At 42.5% G+C, this 27,949-nt stretch overlaps 1 protein-coding gene across 7 annotated transcripts in view; it reads left to right on the forward strand.

Moving 5' to 3' along the window:
- usp34 (ubiquitin specific peptidase 34) overlaps positions 1–23,976 on the forward strand; it is a 161,262-nt gene extending 137,286 nt beyond the window's left edge. For all 7 annotated transcript variants that reach the window (XM_061984359.1, XM_061984364.1, XM_061984361.1 and 4 more), the window contains exons 58-78: positions 4,269–4,437; positions 4,516–4,590; positions 4,663–4,814; positions 8,501–8,654; positions 8,719–8,763; positions 13,162–13,266; positions 13,333–13,480; positions 13,566–13,870; positions 13,946–14,275; positions 16,055–16,212; positions 16,280–16,358; positions 16,436–16,562; positions 16,624–16,731; positions 16,924–17,028; positions 19,827–19,951; positions 20,016–20,139; positions 20,198–20,277; positions 20,341–20,481; positions 20,550–20,690; positions 20,758–20,917; positions 23,007–23,976. In XM_061984359.1, coding sequence (XP_061840343.1) covers positions 4,269–4,437; positions 4,516–4,590; positions 4,663–4,814; positions 8,501–8,654; positions 8,719–8,763; positions 13,162–13,266; positions 13,333–13,480; positions 13,566–13,870; positions 13,946–14,275; positions 16,055–16,212; positions 16,280–16,358; positions 16,436–16,562; positions 16,624–16,731; positions 16,924–17,028; positions 19,827–19,951; positions 20,016–20,139; positions 20,198–20,277; positions 20,341–20,481; positions 20,550–20,690; positions 20,758–20,917; positions 23,007–23,593 — 3,418 coding nt within the window. In that variant the 3' untranslated portion in view covers positions 23,594–23,976. The remainder of the gene's footprint in view (positions 1–4,268; positions 4,438–4,515; positions 4,591–4,662; positions 4,815–8,500; positions 8,655–8,718; positions 8,764–13,161; positions 13,267–13,332; positions 13,481–13,565; positions 13,871–13,945; positions 14,276–16,054; positions 16,213–16,279; positions 16,359–16,435; positions 16,563–16,623; positions 16,732–16,923; positions 17,029–19,826; positions 19,952–20,015; positions 20,140–20,197; positions 20,278–20,340; positions 20,482–20,549; positions 20,691–20,757; positions 20,918–23,006) is intronic.
- The last annotated feature ends 3,973 nt before the right edge of the window (positions 23,977–27,949 follow it).

Raw genomic sequence — 27,949 nt, forward strand, 5'->3', positions numbered from 1 at the left:
CCGGGAATCATTTTTGGTGATTTAACCCCCAATTCCAACCCTTGATGCTGAGTGCCAAGGGAGGTAATGGGTCCCATTTTTATAGTCTTTGTCGTGATTCAGCCGGGGTTTGAACTCACAACCCACCGATCTAAAGTACCAATGATTGTCACACACACATTAGGTATGGTGAAATTTGTCCTCTGCATTTGACCAATCACCCTTGTTCACCCCCTGGGAGGTGAGGGGAGCAGTGGGCAGCAGTGGTGCCGCGCCCGGGAATCATTTTTGGTGATTTAACCCCCAATTCCAACCCTTGATGCTGAGTGCCAAGCAGGGAGGTAATGGCTGTTATAGTCTTTGGTATGACCTCCTCATCAGACTCATCAGATGTGTCTGTGTCTACTGGATGATACTCCACATTGTCTTCCTCCTCAGAAACATGTTCATCCGTATCACTATGCTGCTCTGTGTCCTCTCCCTCATTTTCACCAAAAATATTATCCCGAACTCCTCACTGTAAATCTTTTTTTCATTTTTGCATGCTGCAAATTGGAGATGTGCACTCTGCAAGTCACCAACTCTATACTGAATTGACCTCACATGTCTGGACATGCCTGTCTTTGTTTGTTTTAGTGCTGGATAACAAGGTAAAATGAGAATCCCCTAAAGCTCACATGATTGGTAGAGGAGCTGGATGTCAGTGTGTTCAGTTTTGGCTCTAATTATTGCTTTATTATCTTCTTTTTATAATTGGGTCGAAACCGACCCTAAAGACACCAAGGTCATAATTTCAACCAGAGCATTTTATAATTTAGTGGGGGAAAAAAAGAAGTTTTATTTTGTTGAAATAGAGGTTCCTGACAAAGTCAAAAAGCCTTGATGCAAAAAAAATTATTTATTTAGTTCTTTTATGCATTCAAAAACTAAAACGGGTCGGTGCCGACCCAAACACAAGACGAAGGTTAATGACATTCAGACTTTACTTCAATCAATAACGGAGCAGCATCTCCTCATCCGTGGCTCACTAGTGCAACAACAACGCCCGTGAAAAACCACCCTCTAAATAAACTAAAGTTCCGTGGGTGGATTATGTAAACCCACTACAGTTTTTAGAGCTTTGATGGCTAGTTTACTGACAGATATAAGTAAGAACTGTACACTACTTTATATTAGAAATGGCAACAGCGGAGGATGAATGTCACATAAGAAGGTAGAGACCATACTTGCCAACCCTCCCGAATTTTCCGGGAGACTCCCGAAATTCAGCGCCTCTCCCGAAAACCTCCCGGGACAAATATTCCCCCGAAAATCTCCCGATTTTCAGCCGGAGCTGGAGGCCACGCCCCCTCCAGCTCCACGCGGACCTGAGTGAGGACAGCCTTTTTTCACGACGGGAGGACAACAGGGTGACAAGAACTCAATCATCCAGACTAGAGAGAAATTGTATTATTATGTTTATCTTACCTAAAAATAAATATATTTATTAATTTAAAAAAAAAAACGAAATAAATTTTTACTATATTTTGCTAAAAACATCAAAATTAATTGTATTTTTATTTGTGTTTTTTCTGACTCCTTATTACATCCAACCATAGAATTATACATTCAAATAAACATATTTGAAATAATTAATTTTAAATGATCATAATAATTCATTTAAAATGACCATATTTAATTATTAAAATAATTGCGTGTTTATCAACAACTTTAGCATTTTATTCATTACATTTTGAAGCTCTCAGAAGCCAAGTTATGTTATATTCCTTAAGATTTATTTATGCAAGTTTGAAGTATCAATTATCTAAACACAGTTTTGTTTGCATATTTTCAGGATGTAGATATATATATATACAGGTAAAAGCCAGTAAATTAGAATATTTTGAAAAACTTGATTTATTTCAGTAATTGCATTCAAAAGGTGTAACTTGTACATTATATTTATTCATTGCACACAGACTGATGCATTCAAATGTTTATTTCATTTAATTTTGATGATTTGAAGTGGCAACAAATGAAAATCCAAAATTCCGTGTGTCACAAAATTAGAATATTACTTAAGGCTAATACAAAAAAGGGATTTTTAGAAATGTTGGCCAACTGAAAAGTATGAAAATGAAAAATATGAGCATGTACAATACTCAATACTTGGTTGGAGCTCCTTTTGCCTCAATTACTGCGTTAATGCGGCGTGGCATGGAGTCGATGAGTTTCTGGCACTGCTCAGGTGTTATGAGAGCCCAGGTTGCTCTGATAGTGGCCTTCAACTCTTCTGCGTTTTTGGGTCTGGCATTCTGCATCTTCCTTTTCACAATACCCCACAGATTTTCTATGGGGCTAAGGTCAGGGGAGTTGGCGGGCCAATTTAGAACAGAAATACCATGGTCCGTAAACCAGGCACGGGTAGATTTTGCGCTGTGTGCAGGCGCCAAGTCCTGTTGGAACTTGAAATCTCCATCTCCATAGAGCAGGTCAGCAGCAGGAAGCATGAAGTGCTCTAAAACTTGCTGGTAGACGGCTGCGTTGACCCTGGATCTCAGGAAACAGAGTGGACCGACACCAGCAGATGACATGGCACCCCAAACCATCACCCAACCATGCAAATTTTGCATTTCCTTTGGAAATCGAGGTCCCAGAGTCTGGAGGAAGACAGGAGAGGCACAGGATCCACGTTGCCTGAAGTCTAGTGTAAAGTTTCCACCATCAGTGATGGTTTGGGGTGCCATGTCATCTGCTGGTGTCGGTCCACTCTGTTTCCTGAGATCCAGGGTCAACGCAGCCGTCTACCAGCAAGTTTTAGAGCACTTCATGCTTCCTGCTGCTGACCTGCTCTATGGAGATGGAGATTTCAAGTTCCAACAGGACTTGGCGCCTGCACACAGCGCAAAATCTACCCGTGCCTGGTTTACGGACCATGGTATTTCTGTTCTAAATTGGCCCGCCAACTCCCCTGACCTTAGCCCCATAGAAAATCTGTGGGGTATTGTGAAAAGGAAGATGCAGAATGCCAGACCCAAAAACGCAGAAGAGTTGAAGGCCACTATCAGAGCAACCTGGGCTCTCATAACACCTGAGCAGTGCCAGAAACTCATCGACTCCATGCCACGCCGCATTAACGCAGTAATTGAGGCAAAAGGAGCTCCAACCAAGTATTGAGTATTGTACATGCTCATATTTTTCATTTTCATACTTTTCAGTTGGCCAACATTTCTAAAAATCCCTTTTTTGTATTAGCCTTAAGTAATATTCTAATTTTGTGACACACGGAATTTTGGATTTTCATTTGTTGCCACTTCAAATCATCAAAATTAAATGAAATAAACATTTGAATGCATCAGTCTGTGTGCAATGAATAAATATAATGTACAAGTTACACCTTTTGAATGCAATTACTGAAATAAATCAAGTTTTTCAAAATATTCTAATTTACTGGCTTTTACCTGTGTGTATATATATATATATATATGAAATACTTGACTTGGTGAATTCTAGCTGTCAATATACTCCTCCCCTCTTAACCACGCCCTTAACCACGCCCTGCCCCACCCCCGACCACGCCCCCACCCCCCACCTCCCGAAATCGGAGGTCTCAAGGTTGGCAAGTATGGTAGAGACAAATAAAAAGCAAAATAAAAAGCTTATCGACTACAGACTACAAAGGCGGACCCGCGCACATTTTCAGGACTTATACAGATCCCAAATACACATCAGCAGGTACCAGAAGGTAAGTAAAGTTGGTTTTGCATAATATTGTGAAACGAAACGGCAGATAATGTCTGCTAATAGGTGCCATTTTGCGGTCCTTATACACACACCATAATAATACTTGAATGTTTAATGCGCCGACAATCCATCAATCGGTGCGGCTTCATAGCTTACCGAAGTCGTACTAAAAACATTTTTGATAGATTTTTGAGTGCCGTGTGTAATGTTCTATATTCTCAATGGAACATTTAAAGTTTTGGTGTTTACTGGCGTCATATTGCAGTCTGCACGTATCTCTTGTGTGACTGCCATCTACTGGTCACACTTATCGTTACACCATGTACCAAATAAAATAGCTTTGAGGTTGGTAAGCACAACCAGAATTATTCCATACATTAGGCGCACCGGGCTATAAGGCGCACTGTCGAATTTTGAGAAAATGAAAGGATTGTGAGTGCGCCTTTTAGTCCGAAAAAAAATGGGTATTTGACTCAATGTAAAAGTCTGCAGATAGAGAGGTTCCACGATGTCACCTTGTTGTTGTTTCACCACTTGGCCGCTGACTCCTTTTGTTCCCCCGCCAGTTCCGACGACATGGACGGCCCGGTGGAGGACATCGGCAGCCGGTCGTGCGTGACTCGCTTCGTCAAGACCTTGTTGTCCATCATGGAGCACGGCGTGAAGCCTCACAGCAAACACCTGACCGAGTACTTTGCCTTCCTCTACGAGTTTGCCAAGATGGGCGAGGAGGAGGTTGGTTTGCGCCGCCGGTTACGCGTGACGTGCGGACCGCCGGGTTGACTTTGGCCGGTGTCTTCTTCTCCCCCGCAGAGCCAGTTCCTGCTGTCGCTACAAGCCATCTCCATCATGGTCCACTTCTACATGGGAACCAAAGGCCCGGAGAACGTGAGTCCTTTGCGGTTTTACTGGAGGCGCCGTCCCCAGCAGGTCTTGTTCACCCGCAGTTTGTCTCCGCAGCCGCAAGTGGAGGTGCTGTCGGAGGAGGAAGGCGAGGAGGAGGACGAGGAAGAAGACATCTTGTCTCTGGCCGAGGAGAAATATCGTCCCGCCGCCCTGGAGAAGATGATCGCCCTCGTCGCCCTGCTGGTGGAGCAGTCTCGCTCTGAGAGGTAAGGGAAGGGAATCCCAACCTAATTATAAAGGTCCACCAATCATCAACGTCCATATTTGGCATTTACTTTTGGTTGTTAAAGATAAGGATTTTTGTGATTTCTGATCGTTTTTGAGGGCACCGGAGGAACTTCTGTGTGCACAAACCTGGTGGTTTGTGCACGTGACAAAGATTTATTGGTATCTTTCTTATATATTTGATCGGCTTATTTATTGGTATCTTTTATTTATATATAGCCGATCCAAGATATATATACCGTATTTTTCGGAGTATAAGTCGCACCGGAGTATAAGTTGCACCTGCCGAAAATGCATAATAAAGAAGGAAAGAAACATATATAAGTCGCACTGGAGCCCGCCCAAACTATGAAAAAAACACTGCGACTTATAGTCCGAAAAATACGGTATATATATATATATATATATATATATATATATGTCTTAATAAGGTTATCCAAAAAATAGTGCTCGATACCGTAGTAGAGCGCAATATATGTACCGTATTTTCCGCACTATAAGCCGCCCCGGGTTATTAGCCGCACCTTCAATGAATGGCATATTTCAAAACTTTGTCCACCTATAAGCCGCCCCGGACTATAAGCCGCGCCTACGCTGCGCTAAAGGGAATGTCAAAAAAACAGTCAGATAGGTCAGTCAAACTTTAATAATATATTAAAAACCAGCGTTCTAACAACTCTGTTCACTCCCAAAATGTACGCAAATGTGCAATCACAAACATAGTAAAATTCAAAATAGTGTAGAGCAATAGCAACATAATGTTGCTCGAACGTTAATGTCACAACACACAAAATAAACATAGCGCTCACTTTCTGAAGTTATTCTTCATTCGTAAATCCTTCGAATTCTTCGCCTTCGGTGTCCGAATTGAAAAGTTGGGCAAATGTGGGATCCAAAATGGCCGGTTCCGTCTCGTCGAAGTCATCGGAGTCAGTGTCACTGTTATCCAGCAGTTCTGTGAATCCTGCCTTCCGGAAAGCTCGGACCACAGTTGTGACCGAAATATCTGCCCAGGCATTTACGATCCACTGGCAGATGTTGGTGTCGTCTGGCGCTGTCTGCCTGTCTTAGTGAAGGTGTGTTCGCCTTCTGTCATCCATTGTTCCCACGCAGTTAGCAGTCTAGCTTCGAATGCCCTGTTGACACCAATATCTAGCGGCTGGAGGTCTTTTGTCAATCCACCCGGAATGACGGCGAGTATTGAATTAAGCGCGTAAGCGTGTCTCTTAATGTGATGTTATGAGCTAGCAAATATAACAACTACACTACCCAGCATGCAACGATAGTGACGAGCATGCGCGGTAGCCCTGAGAAGCGTTGTTGTATGCTGGCAGTTAGAATGTGGTTATGAGCACGCTGTGAGTAAACGTTGAGAACTCAGTTAACACGCCTCGTCTGCATTATTTATAATTAGACAGACAACACACTTAATAGGAGCCATTTTGGGGTCTTTACATAAACACACAAATGGAAATGAAACGTCACATATCCCAGCATGCACCGCGCGCTTCTTCTTCTTCCGGGGGCGGGTGGTTGCTTACAGTAGAAGTAGAAGCGCTTCCTGTTCTATGGGGGCGGGTGCTTACCTTGGCGGTTGCTTGCGTAGAAGAAGAAGCGCTTCCTGTTCTACCGGGAAAAAAGATGGCGGCTGTTTACCGAAGTTGCGAGAACGAAACTTTATGAAAATTAATCTTAATATTTATCCATATATAAAGCGCACCGGGTTAAAAGCCGCACTGTCAGCTTTTGAGTAAATTTGTGGTTTTTAGGTGCGGCTAATGGTGCGGAAAATACGGTATGTGTGGGAAAAAAATCACAAGACTACTTCATCTCTACAGGCCTGTTTCATGAGGGGTTCCCTCAATCATCAGGAGATTTTAATAGAAGCATTCACATACCATGGTTTATATAGGGCACAGAGTGGGTGGGTACAGGCTGGCGTAGGGGCGTGGTGATTGGCTCATGTGTTACCTAGGAGGTGTTTCCGTCTGTGGCGGCATGCTGATACAATTTCGCTGCGCTTGTTGAGGGATGACAGGTCTGGACGGTATATAATAAACAGTTTCTCTTTCAAGCATAGGTTGCATCTTTTATTACCACTATTGTAAGGTGTGCTGGATGCAAGAATTTGCCATGTTATTGAATATTCAACATTATTGTCTTTGAGGTCCCAAATGTGTTTGCTGAGCGGAATACCACAGAACTCAGCAAACACATTTGGGACCTCAAAGACAATAATGTTGAATATTCAATAACATGGCAAATTCTTGCATCCAGCACACCTTACAATAGTGGTAATAAAAGATGCAACCTATGCTTGAAAGAGAAACTGTTTATTATATACCGTCCAGACCTGTCATCCCTCAACAAGCGCAGCGAAATTATATCAGCATGCCGCCACAGACGGAAACACCTCCTAGGTAACACATGAGCCAATCACCACGCCCCTACGCCAGCCTGTACCCACCCACTCTGTGCCCTATATAAACCATGGTATGTGAATGCTTCCATTAAAATCTCCTGATGATTGAGGGAACCCCTCATGAAACAGGCCTGTAGAGATGAAGTAGTCTTGTGATTTTTTTCCCCACACATACATATATATATATATATATAATATATATATATATATATATATATATATATATATATATATATATATATATATATATATATATATATATATATAGGGAACCAATAAATAAGCCGATCCGATTATATGACTATTGTAGATTGTCACTGAAGGCATCACAACTATGACACCTGTGAAGTGAAGACCATTTCAGGTGACTACCTCTTGAAGCTCATGGAGAGAATGCCAAGAGTGTGCAAAGCAGTAATCAGAGCAAAGGGTGACTATTTTGAAGAAACTAGAATATAAAACATGTTTTCCGTTATTTCACCTTTTTTTGTTAAGTACGTAACTCCACATGTGTTCATTCCTAGTTTTGATGTGACAATCTACAATGTAAATAGTCATGAAAATAAAGAAAAACACATTGAATGAGGAGAAGGTTTGGCCTGTACTGTATGTCATTACATTTTACTTCTGTCTATGGTAGTAAAATAAGTTAAAAAGGTAAAAATAGAATACATTTAAAGTATTTGTATTTTTTTTTTATATTACTATTATTTAAATGTATTGCTATTACTGTCATTCTATTGTACTTATTTGTTACAGTTGATTGTTCTTTTAAATGATATTTAAAGTTTTGTGTTGGCGCTACAATAAATTGTCATGTTTTCAAATGAATGAATAATTGTTATTAATTGTGATTTCAATACCAATCAGAATAGTGGTGATTATCTTTGCAATGATCATCCAGCCCTACGTACTCATCAGCCAGGCCTGAATTTGCAAATCATAACAAAAACGACAAAACAATTTTGTGGGGATAAAATATTGATCTAATCACTGTTGGTATCGTTATTGTCGATGTTGGTATCGATCCGTCCACCCTCTGTTTACATTTAAGACCTCTAGAATAGCTTCGCTATGCTTATTGGGATCATCTTGGTGTTGCATGTTTAGCGGTGATAACGATACTTGTAGGAAAGTGTTTATTCTGCATCGTGGAGGCGAGGTGTCGCGGTTTAGAAGCTGCCTTGTGGAGGGACCTGTCACCGACAATATCAAATTGGTATGGTGTATTGTCTGTATGTGCAGACACCTGACGCTGTCCCAGAGCGACATGGCGGCGCTGACGGGAGGGAAAGGATTCCCCTTCCTCTTCCAGCACATCAGAGACGGCATCAACATCCGACAGACCTGCAACCTCATCTTCAGCCTCTGTCGCTATAACAACCGTCTGGCCGAGCACGTAGGTCCAGCACGCTTCTTTGTCCTCGCCGTCTGCAGCGTCTTGACGCCTCTTCTGTCTGCAGATCGTGTCCATGCTCTTCACCTCCATCGCCAAGCTGACCCCAGAGGTGAGGAACCTTGTCGGTCACCTGGGCTAACACTGTTGTGGGAAGTGAAGAAAAAGTCTGGCGCTAACGTCGTAGAGAAGTTTCTTTAGCGCAAAAATTATGACTAAAGTGGTGAAGCTGTATTTTAATTTGCGCTTTAATTTTAATTGACAGTTTACGAAAAATATATGTTTATAAATTCATTTTTCATCAGTTATTTACGAGTCCCTTCTTGTGCAGTATATTCGATTGGTACTTATTTTCTAATCAGCCTGACCTAAGGCTTTGTGATGAACACATGCTTTCATGTCATTGGACAAGGTTGTAACTGGAGAAGTCCAATAATGGCTTTTTTGCCGATATTCCGATATTGTCCAACTCTTAATTACCGATTCCGATATCAACCGATACCGATATATATAGAGGTGGAATGAACACATTATTATGCCTAATTTTGTGGATTGCTGGATGCATTAAACAATGTAACAAGGTTTTCCAAAATAAATCAACTCAAGTTATGGAAAAAAATGCCAACATGGCACTGCCATATTTAGGGCCCGCATGGCCCATTGTATAAGGACTCCCAAAGGGAGTCCTTATGCAATGGGACATAATTAGGGCCCGCATGGCCCATTGTATAAGGACTCCCAAAGGGAGTCCTTATGCAATGGGACATAAGGACCTATTGAATTTGTAAGGTTTTATTATTATTATTCTTCCGCAACTTTGCGCTGTAATTTGACCCCCTTAGCATGCTTCAAAACTCACCAAATTCTACACACACATCAGTAATATACGGCAAAACGTTTTATCAAAAAACCAAACCCCAAAACTCAAAATTGCGCTCTAGCGCCCCCTAGAAAGAAAACTGCTTATAACTCCCAGTACGAATGTTGTAGAGACATGAAACAAAAACCTCTATGTAGGTCTTACTTAGACCTACTTTTCATTAATTAATTTCCTCGGGCAAAAATCAACAGGAAGTTGGCAATTCCCCCTTCAAGACAAAAAAGTACTAAAAACAGTAACTTTTGCCTCTTTGAGCTGTGTTTTCACCCTCTTAACATGCTTCAAAACTCACCAAACTGAACACACACATCAGGACTGGCAAAAATTGCGATCTAATAAAAAACCTAACATCAAATCTCAAAATTGCGCTCTAGCGCAATTTTTGAATAAAACGCAGAAAAAACTGCTCCTCGGAAGAAAAAAATGACAAAACTGCCTGTCACTCCCACTGGGAAGGTCGGAGAGACATGAAACAAAAACCTCTATGTAGGTCTCACTTAGACCTACATTTCATATATTGACAACCCCCAGCAAAAATCAACAGGAAGTTTGCAATTTCCCCTTCAAAACAAATTTTTTTTATAAACCGGTCACTTCTCTTCAAACATTATCTCCTCTGAGCGCGTTTGTCGTATCAGCTTCAAAATAACACAGGAGAGAGATTGAACCCTTCCAAATAAAAGTTATCGAAATAATTTTTCTAACTGCTCCGGTTTTGATTTTATGAGCCTTCAAAGAACTGCTGCGCTGATGCTGCTGCGCTGCTGTTTTTTTAAGATGGCTGCTTAAAAGCAGGAAGCACCAACGGGCCCACACAATGCAGACAAGGTAGGTACACTAGACAAAAGTCTTGGGACACTTCAGACTAAAAGTAGACAAAAGTATTGGGACCCTTGGGACTAAAACTTGACAAAAGTATTGGGACACTTAGGACTAGCACCTGCCAAATACGCGGGCCCGACCAACGCTGCTTGCAGCTTTAATTATTATTGAAGTCACAAAGTGCATTATTTTTTTTAACATGCCTCAAAACAGCAGCTTGGAATTTGGGACATGCTCTCCCTGAGAGAGCATGAGGAGGTTGAGGGGGCAAGGTTGAGGTGGGGGGTGTATATTGTAGTGTCCCGGAAGAGTTAGTGCTGCAAGGGGTTCTGGGTATTTGTCCTGTTGTGTTTATGTTGTGTTACGGTGCTGATGTTCTCCCGAAATGTGTTTGTCATTCTTGTTTGGTGTGGGTTCACAGTGTGGCGCATATTTGTAACAGTGTTAAAGTTGTTTATACGGCCACCCTCAATGTGACCTGTATGCATACTTGCCAACCCTCCCGGATTTTCCGGGAGACTCCCGAAATTCAGCACCTCTCCCGAAAACCTCCCGGGACAAATTTTATCCCGAAAATCTCCCGAAATTCAGGCGGAGCTGGAGGCCACGCCCCCTCCAGCTCCATGCGGACCTGAGTCCGCTTTCCCACAATATAAAGAACGTCTACAGTAAAGCAGTCCGTCTGCCGTAAACAGCAATGTTGTGACACTCTTAAACAGGACAATACTGCCATCTAGTGCATTTGAAGAAAGCACTTTTGTGCGTGCCACACAGCAATGCATCATCAGAGAGGGTGTTCAGCATGGTTAGAAAGATAGTGACAGAGAATAGAACAAGGATGGACAATTCAACCCTTAACTCAACAATGAGTAGATGAGTGTTATGTGTGTATATGTGTAAATAAATGAACACTGAAATTCAAGTATTTCTTTTATTTTTATATATATATATATATATATATATATATATATATATATATATATATATATATATATAGCTAGAATTCACTGAAAGTCAATTATCTCTTTTTATTTATTTATATATATATATATATATATATATATATATATATATATATATATATATATATATATATATACAGCTAGAATTCACTGAAAGTCAATTATCTCTTTTTATATCTATCTATCTATCTATCTATCTATCTATCTATCTATCTATCTATCTATCTATCTATCTATCTATCTATCTATCTATCTATCTATCTATCTATCTATCCATCCATCCATCCATCCATTTACTACCGCTTATTCCCTTCGGGATATATATATATATATATATATATATATATATATATATATATATATATATATGTATGTGTGGGAAAAAAATCACAAGACTATTTCATCTCTACAGGCCTGTTTCATGGGGGGGGGTTCCCTCAATCATCAGGAAAAAAGAAAAAAAAATCTCCTGATGATTGAGGGAACCCCCCCTCATGAAACAGGCCTGTAGAGATGAAATAGTCTTGTGATTTTTTTCCCACACATACATATATTGCGCTCTACTACGGTATCGAGCACTATTTTTTGGATAACCTTATTAAGACATATATATATATATATATATATATATATATATATATATATATATATATATATACAGCTAGAATTCACTGAAAGTCAATTATCTCTTTTTATATCTATCTATCTATCTATCTATCTATCTATCTATCTATCTATCTATCTATCTATCTATCTATCTATCTATCTATCTATCTATCCATCCATCCATCCATCCATTTACTACCGCTTATTCCCTTCGGGATATATATATATATATATATATATATATATATATATATATATATATATATATATGTATGTGTGGGAAAAAAATCACAAGACTATTTCATCTCTACAGGCCTGTTTCATGGGGGGGGGTTCCCTCAATCATCAGGAAAAAAGAAAAAAAAATCTCCTGATGATTGAGGGAACCCCCCCTCATGAAACAGGCCTGTAGAGATGAAATAGTCTTGTGATTTTTTTCCCACACATACATATATTGCGCTCTACTACGGTATCGAGCACTATTTTTTGGATAACCTTATTAAGACATATATATATATATATATATATATATGAAATACTTGACTTGGTGAATTCTAGCTGTAAATATACTCCTCCCCTCTTAACCACGCCCCCGCCCCAACCACGCCCCCGCACCCACCCCCCACCTCCCGAAATTGGAGGTCTCAAGGTTGGCAAGTATGCCTGTATGGCTGTTGACCAAGTATGCTTGGCATTCACTTGTGTGTGTGAAAAGCCGTAGATATTATGTGACTGGGCCGGCACGCAAAGACAGTGCCTTTAAGGTTTATTGGCGCTCTGTACTTCTCCCTACGTCCGTGTACACAACGGCCTTTTAAAAAGTCATACATTTTACTTTTTGAAACCGATACCGATCATTTCCGATATTACATTTTAAAGCATTTATCGGCCGATAATATCGGCAGTCCGATATCATCAGACATCTCTAGTTGTAACCTGAGGTTGAGATCATTATCGATTACGAATAAAATCAAGAGTAAGATGACTAATTCAGCGTTAATATTTGAATGGCCCCCACTCCCTCTGTAGTGGAGAAGTTGGGCCCCCAGGTCAAAAAAGGTTAAGAGTCCCTGCTCCAAAGTTCAGAGCACTCTCGTCTCTCATGCTTTTGTCCATCTTGCAATTTCGCCTTGACTGGGATCGAAACCGAAAGTTAACTTGGTGTGAGTGTGTGGATCTTCTGTACGCTTCCCTCCACGTGGGAGAGCTGCTTCTCATTCAGGCGGTTTTCCCTCCTCAGGCTGCCAACTCCTTCTTCAAGCTGCTGACCATGCTGATGGAGTTTGCGGGCGGACCGCCAGGCATGCCGTCCTTCGCCTCCTACATCCTGCAGAGGATCTGGGAGGTAAGCGCGCCGCCAAGTCCGTCTTGGGACCGCCGCAGAGGAAAGAACGAGGTCGTGTGTTTCCAGGTGATCGAGTACAACCCGTCCCAGTGTCTGGACTGGCTGGCGGCCCAGACTCCTCGGAACAAGCTGGCCCACAGCTGGGTCCTCCAGAACATGGAGACCTGGGTGGAGCGCTTCCTGCTGGCTCATAACTACCCGCGCGTGCGCACGTGTGAGCGCTCGCCCCCCCCCCCCGACCCCCGCCGGCTTTGTTTGGTCCTGCGCTTTGTGACCGTGTTTTCTCCCCCCCCCCGCAGCGGCGGCGTACCTCCTGGTCTCGCTCATTCCCAGCAACTCCTTCCGCCAGATGTTCCGCTCCACGCGCTCCCTCCACCTGCCCACCCGCGAGCTGCCGCTGTCCCCCGACACCACGGTGGTCCTGCACCAGGTCTACAACCTGCTGCTGGTCCTGCTGGGCCGCGCCAAGCTCTACGTGGACGCCAGCGTGCACGGCACCACCAAGCTGGTGCAGTACTTCGGCTTCATGACCTACTGCCTCATCTCCAAGACGGAGAAGCTCATGTTCTCCACTTACTTCATGGACCTGTGGAACCTCTTCCAGGTAGGGTGTGGCGCTTTAGACTAGTGGCGTGGAAGGAGGGTGCCTGGGTGACACGGGCTGTCTTGCCGCTTTCAGCCCAAGCTGTCGGAGCCCTCCATCTCCACCAACCACAACAAGCAGGCGCTGCTCTCCTTCTGGTACAACGTGTGTGTGGACTGCCCGGAGAACGTGCGGCTGGTGGTGCAGAACCCCATGGTGACCAAGAACATCGCCTTCAACTACATCCTGGCCGACCACGACGACCAGGAGGTGGTGCTGTTCAACCGCGGCATGCTGCCCACCTACTACGGCATCCTGCGCATGTGCTGCGAGCAGTCGGCCGCCTTCACGCGCCAGCTGGCCTCGCACCAGAACATCCAGTGGGCCTTCAAGAACCTCACGCCGCACGCCAGCCAGTATCCTGGGGTGGGTTCTTATTTCTCTATTTTTATTAGGATTAGAACTACTTCATCTAAGTAAGTCTAAGTGACCCTTTAGGTCGTAACTGACCCTTCAGGTTCTGACTGACCCTTTAGGTTCTAAGTGACCCTTCAGGTTCTGACTGACCCTTTAGGTTCTAAGTGACCCTTCAGGTTCTAACTGACCCTTTAGGTTCTAAGTGACTCTTCAGGTTCTAAGTGACCCTTCAGGTTCTGACTGACCCTTTAGGTTCTAAGTGACCCTTCGGGTTCTGACTGACCCTTCAGGTTCTAAGTGACCGTTCAGGTTCTGACAGACCCTTCAGGTTCTAAGTGACCCTTCAGGTTCTAAGTGACCGTTCAGGTTCTGACAGACCCTTCAGGTTCTAAGTGACCCTTCAGGTTCTAAGTGACCCTTCAGGTTCTAAGTGACCCCTTCAGGTTCTGACAGACCCTTCAGGTTCTGACAGACCCTTCAGGTTCTAAGTGACCCTTCAGGTTCTAAGTGACCCTTCAGGTTCTGACTGACCCTTCAGGTTCTGACTGACCCTTTAGGTTCTAAGTGACCCTTTGGGTTCTGACTGACCCTTCAGGTTCTAAGTGACCCTTCAGGTTCTGACTGACCCTTCAGGTTCTGACTGACCCTTTAGGTTCTAAGTGACCCTTTGGGTTCTGACTGACCCTTTAGGTTCTAAGTGACCCTTTATGTTCTAAGTGACCCTTCAGGTTCTGACTGACCCTTCAGGTTCTGACTGACCCTTTAGGTTCTAAGTGACCCTTCAGGTTCTAAGTGACCCTTCAGGTTCTAAGTGACCCTTTAGGTTCTGACTGACCCTTCAGGTGCTAAGTGACCCTTCAGGTTCTGACTGACCCTTCAGGTGCTAAGTGACCCTTCAGGTTCTAAGTGACCCTTCAGGTTCTAAGTGACCCTTTAAGTTCTAACCGACCCCTTTAGATTCTAAGTGACCCCTTTAGCTTCTAAGTGACCCCTTTAGGTTCTAAGTGACCCTTTAGGTTCTAAGTTACCCTTTAGGTTTTAACCGACCCTTTAGGTTCTAAGTGACCCCTTTAGGTTCTAAGTGACCCCTTTAGGTTCTTAGTGACCCTTTAAGTTCTAACCAACCCTTTAGGTTGTAAGTGACCCCTTTAGGTTCTAACCGACCCTTTAGGTTCTAAGTGACCCTTTAGGTTGTAACCGACCATTTAGGTTCTGACTGACCTTTCAGGCTCTAAGTGACCCTTCAGGTTCTAACCGACCCTACAGGTTCTAACCGACCCTTTAGGTTCTAACCGACCCCTTTAGGTTCTGACCGACCCTTTAGGTTGTAAGTGACCCCTTTAGGTTGTAACCGACCCTTTAGGTTCTAAGTGACCCTTTAGGTTCTGACTGACCTTTCAGGCTCTAAGTGACCCTTCAGGTTCTAACCGACCCTTCAGGTTCTAACCGACCCCTTTAGGTTCTAACCGACCCCTTTAGGTTCTGACTGACCCTTTAGGTTGTAAGTGACCCTTTAGGTTCTAAGTGACCTCTTTAGGTTGTAACCGACCCTTTAGGTTCTAAGTGACCCCTTTAGGTTATGACTGACCCTTCAGGTTCTAAGTGACCCTTCAGGTTCTAAGTGACTCTTTAGGTTCTAAGTGACCCCTTTAGGTTCTAACCGACCGCTAAATGTTGTAATTAGTAATATTACTGTATTTATATCATTCTAATAGTTATTGGGGTCATAATAGACAAGTGGTAGAAAAGTTGTTGCTGAAAGTTGAGTGTCCACGCTGCCCCCTGCAGGCGGTGGAGGAGCTGTTCAACCTGATGCAGCTCTTCGTGGCGCAGCGGTCGGACATGAGAGAAGAAGAAGTGGAGGACGTGAAGCAGTTCAAGAAGACCACCATCAGCTGCTACCTGCGCTGCCTGGATGGACGCTCATGCTGGACCACACTCATCAGGTTCTCACCACACCTTCTGGCCACTGTCAGCTGCTTCTTCATCGTCTGACGCTCCTCTTTGCTGCAGTGCCTTCAGGGTTCTGCTGGAGAACGACGAGGACCGGCTGCTGGTGGTCTTCAACCGAGGACTGGTCCTCATGACCGAGGTGGACGTAGTGTCCTCACACTTTGATGATGATGATGATGATGATGATGATGATGATTGACGAGCTCTTGTCTGCAGTCCTTCAACACGCTGCACATGATGTACCACGAGGCCACGGCCTGTCACGTCACTGGAGACCTGGTGGAGCTGCTGTCCATCTTCCTGTCGGTCCTCAAGGCCACCAGACCGTACCTGCAGCGCAAAGGTCAGCCTCCACGCCTTCCTCTTCCCCTTCCTCAGCCTAACGTCCCTCGCTGGTTCTGCAGATGTCAAGCAGGCGCTGATCCAGTGGCAGGAGAGGATCGACTTTGCCCACAAGCTGCTCACGCTCCTCAACTCCTACAGCCCGCCCGAGCTCCGCAACGCCTGCCTGGGTGAGACTGACCCTTCAGGTTCTAGCTGACCCTTCGGGTTCTAAGTGACCCTTCGGGTTCTAAGTGACCCTTCGGGTTCTAAGTGACCCTTCGGGTTCTAAGTGACCCTTCGGGTTCTAAGTGACCCTTCAGGTTCTGACTGACCCCCAAGTTCACATCAGTCAGCTGTTGTTTTCCTACTCTGTCCTGCAGATGCACTGAAGGAGCTGGTTCTTCTGAGTCCACATGACTTCTTGCACACGCTGGTGCCTTTCCTGCAACACAACCACTACACTTACCATCACAGCAACATCCCTAGTGAGTCACACACCCACACACACACACACACACACACACACACACACTCAGTGACTCACTGTGCCTGAGTCAATGAATGTGTTTGTGAGTAAGTCAATGAGTCACTGTGTGTGAGTCAAGGAGTCACTGTGTGTGAGTCAAGGAGTCACTGTGTGTGAGTCAAGGAGTCAATGTGTGTGAGTCAAGGAGTCACTGTGTGTGAGTCAATGAGTCACTGTGTGTGAGTCAAGGAGTCACTGTGTGTGAGTCAATGAGTCACTGTGTGTGAGTCAATGAGTCACTGTGTGTGAGTCAAGGAGTCACTGTGTGTGAGTCAATGAGTCACTGTGTGTGAGTCAAGGAGTCACTGTGTGTGAGTCAAGGAGTCACTGTGTGTGAGTCAAGGAGTCACTGTGTGTGAGTCAAGGAGTCACTGTGTGAGTCAAGGAGGCACTGTGTGTGAGTCAAGGAGTCACTGTGTGTGAGTCAATGAATGAATGTGTGTGAGTGAGTCAATGAGTAAATGTGAGTCAATAATTAAATGAATGAGTGAGTCAGTGGTGAGTGAATCAACGTGAGTGTGTGAATCAATGAATGAGTGTGTGAGTCAATAATTAAATGAATGAGTGGGTGTGTGAATCAATAGGTGAGTGAGTCGATGAGTAAGTGAGCAAGTGTGTGAGTCAATGAGTGAGTGACTTGACTGCAAGTCGAGTGAGTGGGTGAGCGGCTGCGGGTCAATTACTGAGTGAGTGACTGCGAGTCAATGAGTGAGTGAGCAAGCGAGTGACTGAATCAGTGAGTGAGTGTGTGAGTCAATGAGTGAGGGAGTGACTGCGAGTCAATGACTGAGTGACTGCGAGTCAATGAGTGAGTTAGTCAATAACTGAGTGAGCAAGCGAGTGACTGAATCAATGAGTGAGTCAGTTAGTGAGTCAGTGAGTGAATTAATGAGTGAGTGACTGAATCAGTGAGTGAGTGTGTGAGTCAGTGAGTGAGGGAGTGACTGCGAGTCAATGACTGAGTGACTGCGAGTCAATGAGTGAGTTAGTCAATAACTGAGTGAGCAAGCGAGTGACTGAATCAATGAGTGAGTCAGTTAGTGAGTCAGTGAGTGAATTAATGAGTGAGTGACTGAATCAGTGAGTGAGTGTGTGAGTCAGTGAGTGAGGGAGTGACTGCGAGTCAATGACTGAGTGACTGCGAGTCAATGACTGAGTGACTGCGAGTCAATGAGTGAGTTAGTCAATGACTGAGTGAGCAAGCGATTGACTGAATCAATGAGTGAGTCAGTTAGTGAGTCGAGTGAGTCAGTGAGTGAATTAATGAGTGAGTGAGTGTGTGAGTCAGTGAGTGAGGGAGTGACTGCGAGTCAATGACTGAGTGACTGAGAGTCAATGACTGAGTGACTGCGAGTCAATGAGTAAGTTAGTCAATGACTGAGTGAGTCAATGAGTGAGGGAGTGACTGCGAGTCAATGACTGAGTGACTGCGAGTCAATGAGTGAGTTAGTCAATGACTGAGTGAGCAAGCGAGTGACTGAATCAATGAGTGAGTCAGTTAGTGAGTCGAGTGAGTCAGTGAGTGAATTAATGAGTGAGTGACTGAATCAGTGAGTGAGTGAGTGTGTGAGTCAGTGAGTGAGTCAGTGACTGCGAGTCAATGAGTGAGTGAGTGAGTCAATGAGTGAGTGAATGAGTCAATGAGTGACTGAATTAATGAGTGAGTCAATGAGTGAGTTAGTGAGTGAGTGAGTGAATGAATGAGTGAGAGGGTGAATCAATGAGTGAGTGAGTGAGTGAGTGAGAGTGAATGAATGAGTGAGTGGGTGAATCAATGAGTGAGTCAATGAGTGAGTGAGTGAGTGAATGAATGAGTGAGTGGGTGAGTGAATGAATGAGTGAGTGGGTGAGTGAATGAATGAGTGAGAGGGTGAGTGAATGAATGAGTGAGAGGGTGAGTGAATGAATGAGTGAGTGGGTGAATCAATGAGTGAGTCAATGAGTGAGAGTGAATGAATGAGTGAGTGGGGGAATCAATGAGTGAGTCAATGAGTGAGAGTGAATGAATGAGTGAGTGGGTGAGTGAATGAATGAGTGAGAGGGTGAGTGAATGAATGAGTGAGTGGGTGAGTGAATGAATGAGTGAGAGGGTGAGTGAATGAATGAGTGAGAGGGTGAATCAATCAGTGAGTCAATGAGTGAGAGTGAATGAATGAGTGAGTGGGTGAATCAATGAGTGAGTCAATGAGTGAGAGTGAATGAATGAGTGAGTGGGTGAGTGAATGAATGAGTGAGAGGGTGAGTGAATGAATGAGTGAGTGGGTGAGTGAATGAATGAATGAGGGTGAGTGAATGAATGAGTGAGAGGGTGAATCAATGAGTGAGTCAATGAGTGAGAGTGAATGAATGAGTGAGTGGGTGAATCAATGAGTGAGTCAATGAGTGAGAGTGAATGAATGAGTGAGTGGGTGAGTGAATGAATGAGTGAGAGGGTGAGTGAATGAATGAGTGAGTGGGTGAGTGAATGAATGAGTGAGAGGGTGAGTGAATGAATGAGTGAGGGTGAATCAATGAGTGAGTCAATGAGTGAGAGTGAATGAATGAGTGAGTGGGTGAATCAATGAGTGAGTGGGTGAGTGAATGAATGAGTGAGAGGGTGAGTGAATGAATGAGTGAGAGGGTGAATCAATGAGTGAGTCAATGAGTGAGAGTGAATGAATGAGTGAGTGGGTGAGTGAATGAATGAGTGAGTGAGTGAATGAATGAGTGAGTGAGTGGGTGAGGCCTACCTGCAGTGACGTGGTGATGTCCCTGCAGTGTCTCTGGGTCCTTACCTGCCCTGCAGAGACAACCTGAAGGTGATGGCCACCAAAAGCAACATCAGACCTCCCAGACCAGAACTCAACATGTGTCTGCTGCCCTCCATGCTGGAGAGCGCCAAGGTGAGGCCCCGCCTCCTGCCGCCCTGTCAGGTGAGCTGTCAATCATGGCGTGTGCGTGTGTCAGGGCAAAGACGAGGCGTACGACCGCCTGCTGCTGGACCACTTCCTGTCCTACCAGCAGTTCATCCACCTGCTGTGTCGCGTGGCCATCAACTGCGACAAGTTCAGCGACACGCTGGTCAAGCTGAGTGCGTACGGCGCCCGCCGTCCAACACAGGAAGTGCGCTAAATGTCTTTACCCTCCAGGTGTGCTGCTGGCCTACGAAGGACTTCCTCTCCACCTGGCCATCTTCCCCAAACTGTGGACGGAGCTGTGCCAGTCTCAGGTGGGAGGAGCCTCTCCGTCCTCACGAGTCGCCTGGCTGAGCCCCGCCTCTTTTGTCTTGCAGTCGCCCGTGTCCAAGACCTGCGTGAAGCTGCTGTGCGACGACCCCGCCTTCAGCGAGTACATCAAGTGCATCCTGATGGAGCAGCGCGACTTCCTCAACAACAACGTGGCCTACGCCTTCCTCACCTGCTTCCTGCACAAGGTCCGCCTCCTCCTCCTCCTCGCCGCCGCCGCCATGTCATCACATGTGACCTCACCTCCTGTCTCCAGGTGCAGGTGCTGTCAGGCGCCAGCTGCTCCAACCTGACCGGCGTCCTGGTGGCCAGCGTGCTCGCCGAACAAGGCGGCCTGCGGCCCGAGCTGGCCTCTCATTGGCCGGAGCTCAGCGGGACCGGCGCCCTGCTCAACGCCGTACGTGCACGCTCGCACGCACGTGCACGTGCACGTGCCGCAGCTAAAACCTCTCCTTCCTTTCCAGGACTTGAGGGCGTTGATGCTGCTGCTGTCCATCCAGGCGCCGCCCGTCCTCGACCCCGCCCTCTGCCCCGCCCTGCAGGACCTGCTGGGCCGCTGTCAGGCGTGCGTGCAGCAACGCAGCGCCCTGGACCTGGACCTGGAGGACCCCCACCAGGCCAAAGGTACACACACACTTTCTCCTATTTCTGACTTCGTTATTACAGTATGTCTCTACATACATATTTATTTGATGTTTTGTCATTAATTTTGGCCTAAGGGGGCGCATTTCAGTTTCTTACACACTTGTTATTTCATATGTTGACCAGAGGGGGAGCACTTTTAAAACCAACACAGTCAATCGGAAAAATCCCTCCTTTTTGGGACCACGCTAATTTTGATAGGTTTCACCACCAGGGGGGGGAAAATTAGATATTTCTCTATTAGATGACTTAGACAGGGGGCAGAGCAGTGGCACTCTATGCAACTTTTGAATTAGCATACAGTAGATCCAGAGTTGTATTGTCCCGTGTTGCACAGTGCACATATTAGTGGAAAGTGGGTGAAATTGAGTCCAAAGAAGCAAGATTAAAGTCACCCGAAATGAGAACGAGGGCATCAGGGTGTTTGGTCTGTTGCCTAACAACGAGGGCATCGAGGTGTTTGGTCTGTTGCCTAACAACGAGGGCATCGGGGTGTTTGGTTTGTTGCCTAACAACGAGGGCATCGGGGTGTTTGGTCTGTTGCCTAACAACAGCGGCATGAATGGTGTCGCAAGCAGCAGCCTCGTCTGCAGAAGGATGGTGTCTGATACTGCACATGCTGTACTCCTTTGGAGTTCTGACCAGCCCAAACAATTTGTCCATTTTATTCGCCAAAAACCGCTCCTTCACCTTTGTGCCGGCACTGCATCCTCGCCGCTTTTTCCCTCGTTCCACAGGAAGGGCCGACTGCTCAACTGATTAAAGGCCGACACAAAACGGCCCGAAAATGAAAAGTAAATGAAGGAAAACACACAAACGCGCCCAGGAACCATAATTATGATTTATGGAAAGGATAAGTAGTTGAGAAGAAATCCAAAAATGAAGTAAAATGAGGAGCTAGTGTGATGTGCTGCCACTTGTTCACCTCCTCATATGGAAGATACTTTTCCTTCTTCATGTCTCAAGAAGGAAATACAAGAACACACACACAGACACACACAGACACACACACACTTTTGTGTCACACACACACCTTCATGTCACACACACACACACAAACACACACACCATCTCACAAACACACACACCATCTCACAAACACACACACACACACACACACACACACACACACACCATGTCACACACACACACACACACACACACCTTCATGTCACACACACATCTTCATATCACACATACACAAACACACACATCATGTCACACACACACACACACACACACACACACACACACACACACACCTTCTTGTCACAAACACACACACACACACACACCTTCATGTCACACACACACACACATGTCACACACACTCAAACACACACACACACACCTTCATGTCACACACACACACACACATGTCACACACTCAAACACAAACACACACACATACACACACCTTCATGTCACACACACACATAATGTCACACACATACACACACCTTCATGTCACACACACACACACACACACACCTTCATATCACACACACATCATGTCACACACACACACCTTCATGTCACACACACACCTTCATGACACACACACACACACACACACACACACACACTTCATGTCACACACACACACACCTTCATGTCACACACACACCTTCATGTCGCACACACACACTCACACCATGTTTCACATATGTTTCACACACACACACACACACACACCTTCATATCACACACATACCTTCATGTCACACAAACACACACACACCTTCATGTCGCACACACACATACTCACACCATGTCTCACACACACACACACACACACACCTTCATGTCACACACATACCTTTATGTCACACACACACACACACCATGTCACACACACACACACCTTCATATCACACACACACATCATGTCACACACACACACACACACACACACACCTTCATATCACACACACCTTCATATCACACACACACACACACACACACCCACCTTCATGTCACACACACACACACACACAACACACACACACACACACACACTTGTTGTCTCATTGTGTGTGTGTGTGTGTTGTGTGTGTGTGTGTGTGAGCAGAGGACGAGGAGGCCACACCGGTGAAGCGGCGGCGTGTGAGCAGCGACGACGAAGCGGCGGCGCACTGCGTGGCCGCCTCCTCTTCCTCCTCCTCCTCCTCCACCACCCTCCCCCCGTGCGGGGAGTCCAAGTGTGAGCAGCAGGGGGCGCTGACGCCCGCCAGCACCTCTGACACGGAGACGCGGGACTCCTCCTCCCTGATCGACCCGGGCACCGAGCAGGACCCGCCCTCCCCTCCTGACCCCGCCCCCAGCTCCCCGAAGGAGGAGAAGATGGAGGCGGAGTCGTCGTCGTCCTTCTCCTCCGCCTCCTCTCTGCTGCCGGAGGCGGAGTCGGCGCACCACGAGGGGGAGGACCCCCTGGGGGGCGTGGCCTCCTCAAAGGCGAGGAGGGACGACAGGGGGGCCCCGCCCCTCTCTGAGGACGCCGCCGTCTCGACGGGCCTGGCGGGGGAGGGCTGCGGAGGCCACGCCCCTTCCCCGAGCGCCGCCGCCCCGCCGGACGTGCTGGACGTGCTGTACAGGACGCTGGAAGCGGCCATCGCCATAGTTACCAAACTGAGTGTTCAAGCCCCGCCCTCCTCGTGACATCACACTTTTCTTCTCTGCTTGTCGCCTCCGAGTTGAACCTTCTTCCTTTGAGAAGACAAGCAGCTTTTTTTCTTTCCTGTTTTATACAAAGTGCGTTTTTATTTGCTAATTTAATGCATTTTTACTGTAAAGAAGCTCGTCCTTTGTGCCACTTTTCTACTTCAACACTTTTGTTGGCAACACGCTGAAGTGTATATAAATATCTTCATATATATACATAGGAGTCTATACATATATATATAAGAATCATAGAAGTGGTGCAAATAAAGCCCCCGTGTGGGAGCTTTTATTTTCTTTACTGAACAACATTCCATGTGTTGCTTTTCTGCTGTGTCATGCTTTTATTGCAAGAGAATAAAATGCTTTATTATCGACGACAACCAGCTTCTGACTTTTCATCTCACCGTCTTCCCCTTTACCACGTCTTTGCTGCAGGTGTCAAAGTCACTTCCTGTTTGCGGACTTCCTGTTTGTGACGGGGTCACAATAATAGGAACAGGACTTGAAGACCGTTTGGTTACATTTTTACATGAAGATGTTAAAAGCTAGTCGACAACAAAACATCCACGTTAGCTTTGTAGTACAAGTGACAACTTGGGCTGTCAAAAATGGAATTTATATTTAGAATAGAAAGTACTTTATTGATCCCTGGGGGAAATTCAGCAACACAGTTCGCTCACAATAGACAATAAACACTTGGGTATTTTTTACATGTGAATAATATAAATACAGTCTATTATACAGCATTATTTACATGTGAATAACATAAATACAGTCTATTATACAGCATTATTCACGTGTGAATAATATAAATACAGTCTATTATATAGCAATATTTACATGTGAATAACATAAATACAGTCTATTATACAGCATTATTCACGTGTGAATAATATAAATACAGTCTATTATATAGCATTATTCACATGTGAATAATATAAATACAGTCTATTATACAGCATTATTCACGTGTGAATAATATAAATACAGTCTATTATATAGCATTATTCACATGTGAATAATATAAATACAGTCTATTATACAGCATTATTTACATGTGAATAACATAAATACAGTCTATTATACAGAATTATTTACATGTGAATAACATAAATACAGTCTATTATACAGCATTATTCACATGTGAATAACATAAATACAGTATTATACAGCATTATTAACATGTGAATAACATAAATACAGTCTATAATACAGCATTATTCACATGTGAATAACAAATACAGTATTATACAGCATTATTCACATGTGAATAATATAGTCTATCATACAGAATTATTTACATGTGAATAACATAAATACAGTCTATTATACAGCATTATTCACATGTGAATAACATAAATACAGTCTATTATACAGCATTGTTCACATGTGAATAATATAAATACAGTCTATTATACAGCATTATTCACATGTGAATAACATAAATACAGTCTATTATACATAATTATTTACATGTGAATAACATAAATACAGTCTATTATACAGCATTATTCACATGTGAATAATATAAATACAGTCTATTATACAGAATTATTTACATGTGAATAACATAAATACAGTCTATTATACAGAATTATTTACATGTGAATAACATAAATACAGTCTATTATACAGCATTATTCACATGTGAATAACATAAATACAGTCTTATTATACAGCATTATTCACATGTGAATAATATAAATACAGTCTATTATACAGCATTATTCACATGTGAATAACATAGTCTATTATACAGCATTATTCACATGTGAATAACATAAATACAGTCTATTATACAGAATTATTTACATGTGAATAACATAACTACAGTCTATTATACAGAATTATTCACGTGTGAATAATATAAATACAGTCTATTATACATCATTATTCACATGTGAATAACATAAATACAGTCTATTATACAGCATTATTCACATGTAAATAACATAAATACAGTCTATTATACAGCATTATTCACATGTGAATAATATAAATACAGTCTATTATACAGAATTATTTACATGTGAATAACATAAATACAGTCTATTATACAGAATTATTTACATGTGAATAACAAATACAGTCTATTATACAGCATTATTCACATGTGAATAACATAAATACAGTCTTATTATACAGCATTATTCACATGTGAATAATATAAATACAGTCTATTATACAGCATTATTCACATGTGAATAACATAAATACAGTCTATTATACAGCATTATTCACATGTGAATAATATAAATACAGTATTATACAGAATTATTTACATGTGAATAACATACAGTCTATTATACAGAATTATTTACATGTGAATAACATAAATACAGTCTATTATACAGCATTATTCACATGTGAATAACATAAATACAGTTTTATTATACAGCATTATTTACATGTGAATAATATAAATACAGTCTATTATACAGCATTATTCACATGTGAATAACATAAATACAGTTTATTATACAGCATTATTCACATGTGAATAATATAAATACAGTCTATTATACAGAATTATTTACATGTGAATAACATAGTCTATTATACAGAATTATTTACATGTGAATAACATAAATACAGTCTATTATACAGCATTATTCACATGTGAATAATATAAATACAGTCTATTATACAGCATTATTCACATGTGAATAATATAAATACAGTCTATTATACAGCATTATTCACATGTGAATAATATAAATACCGTCTATTATACAGCATTATTCACATGTGAATAACATAAATACAGTCTATTATACAGCATTATTCACATGTGAATAACATAAATACAGTCTATTATACAGCATTATTCACATGTGAATAACATAAATACAGTCTATTATACAGCATTATTCACATGTAAATAACATAAATACAGTCTATTATACAGCATTATTCACATGTGAATAATATAAATACAGTCTATTATACAGCATTATTCACATGTGAATAATATAAATACAGTCTATTATACAGAATTATTTACATGTGAATAACATAAATACAGTCTATTATACAGCATTATTCACATGTGAATAACATAAATACAGTCTACTATTTAGGGCTATATAAATAAAGATTGATTGATTGATGATATTATACAGAATTATTTACATGTGAATAACATAAATACAGTCTATTATACAGCATTATTCACATGTGAATAATATAAATACAGTCTGTTATACAGCATTATTTACATGTGAATAATATAAATACAGTCTATTATACAGCATTATTCACATGTGAATAACATAAATACAGTCTATTATACAGAATTATTTACACGTGAATAACATAAATACAGTCTATTATACAGCATTATTCACATGTGAATAATATAAATACAGTCTGTTATACAGCATTATTTACATGTGAATAATATAAATACAGTCTATTATACAGCATTATTCACATGTGAATAACATAAATACAGTCTATTATACAGCATTATTCACATGTGAATAACATAAATACAGTCTATTATACAGCATTATTCACATGTGAATAACATAAATACAGTCTATTATACAGCATTATTCACATGTAAATAACATAAATACAGTCTATTATACAGCATTATTCACATGTGAATAATATAAATACAGTCTATTATACAGCATTATTCACATGTGAATAATATAAATACAGTCTATTATACAGAATTATTTACATGTGAATAACATAAATACAGTCTATTATACAGCATTATTCACATGTGAATAACATAAATACAGTCTATTATACAGAATTATTTACATGTGAATAACATAACTACAGTCTATTATACAGAATTATTCACGTGTGAATAATATAAATACAGTCTATTATACATCATTATTCACATGTGAATAACATAAATACAGTCTATTATACAGCATTATTCACATGTGAATAACATAAATACAGTCTATTATACAGCATTATTCACATGTGAATAACATAAATACAGTCTATTATACAGCATTATTCACATGTGAATAACATAAATACAGTCTATTATACAGCATTGTTCACATGTGAATAATATAAATACAGTCTATTATACAGCATTATTCACATGTGAATAACATAAATACAGTCTATTATACATAATTATTTACATGTGAATAACATAAATACAGTCTATTATACAGCATTATTCACATGTGAATAATATAAATACAGTCTATTATACAGAATTATTTACATGTGAATAACATAAATACAGTCTATTATACAGAATTATTTACATGTGAATAACATAAATACAGTCTATTATACAGCATTATTCACATGTGAATAACATAAATACAGTCTTATTATACAGCATTATTCACATGTGAATAATATAAA

This window comes from Nerophis lumbriciformis, linkage group LG25 (genome assembly GCF_033978685.3).
Source record: "Nerophis lumbriciformis linkage group LG25, RoL_Nlum_v2.1, whole genome shotgun sequence".
Taxonomy (NCBI): domain Eukaryota; kingdom Metazoa; phylum Chordata; class Actinopteri; order Syngnathiformes; family Syngnathidae; genus Nerophis; species Nerophis lumbriciformis.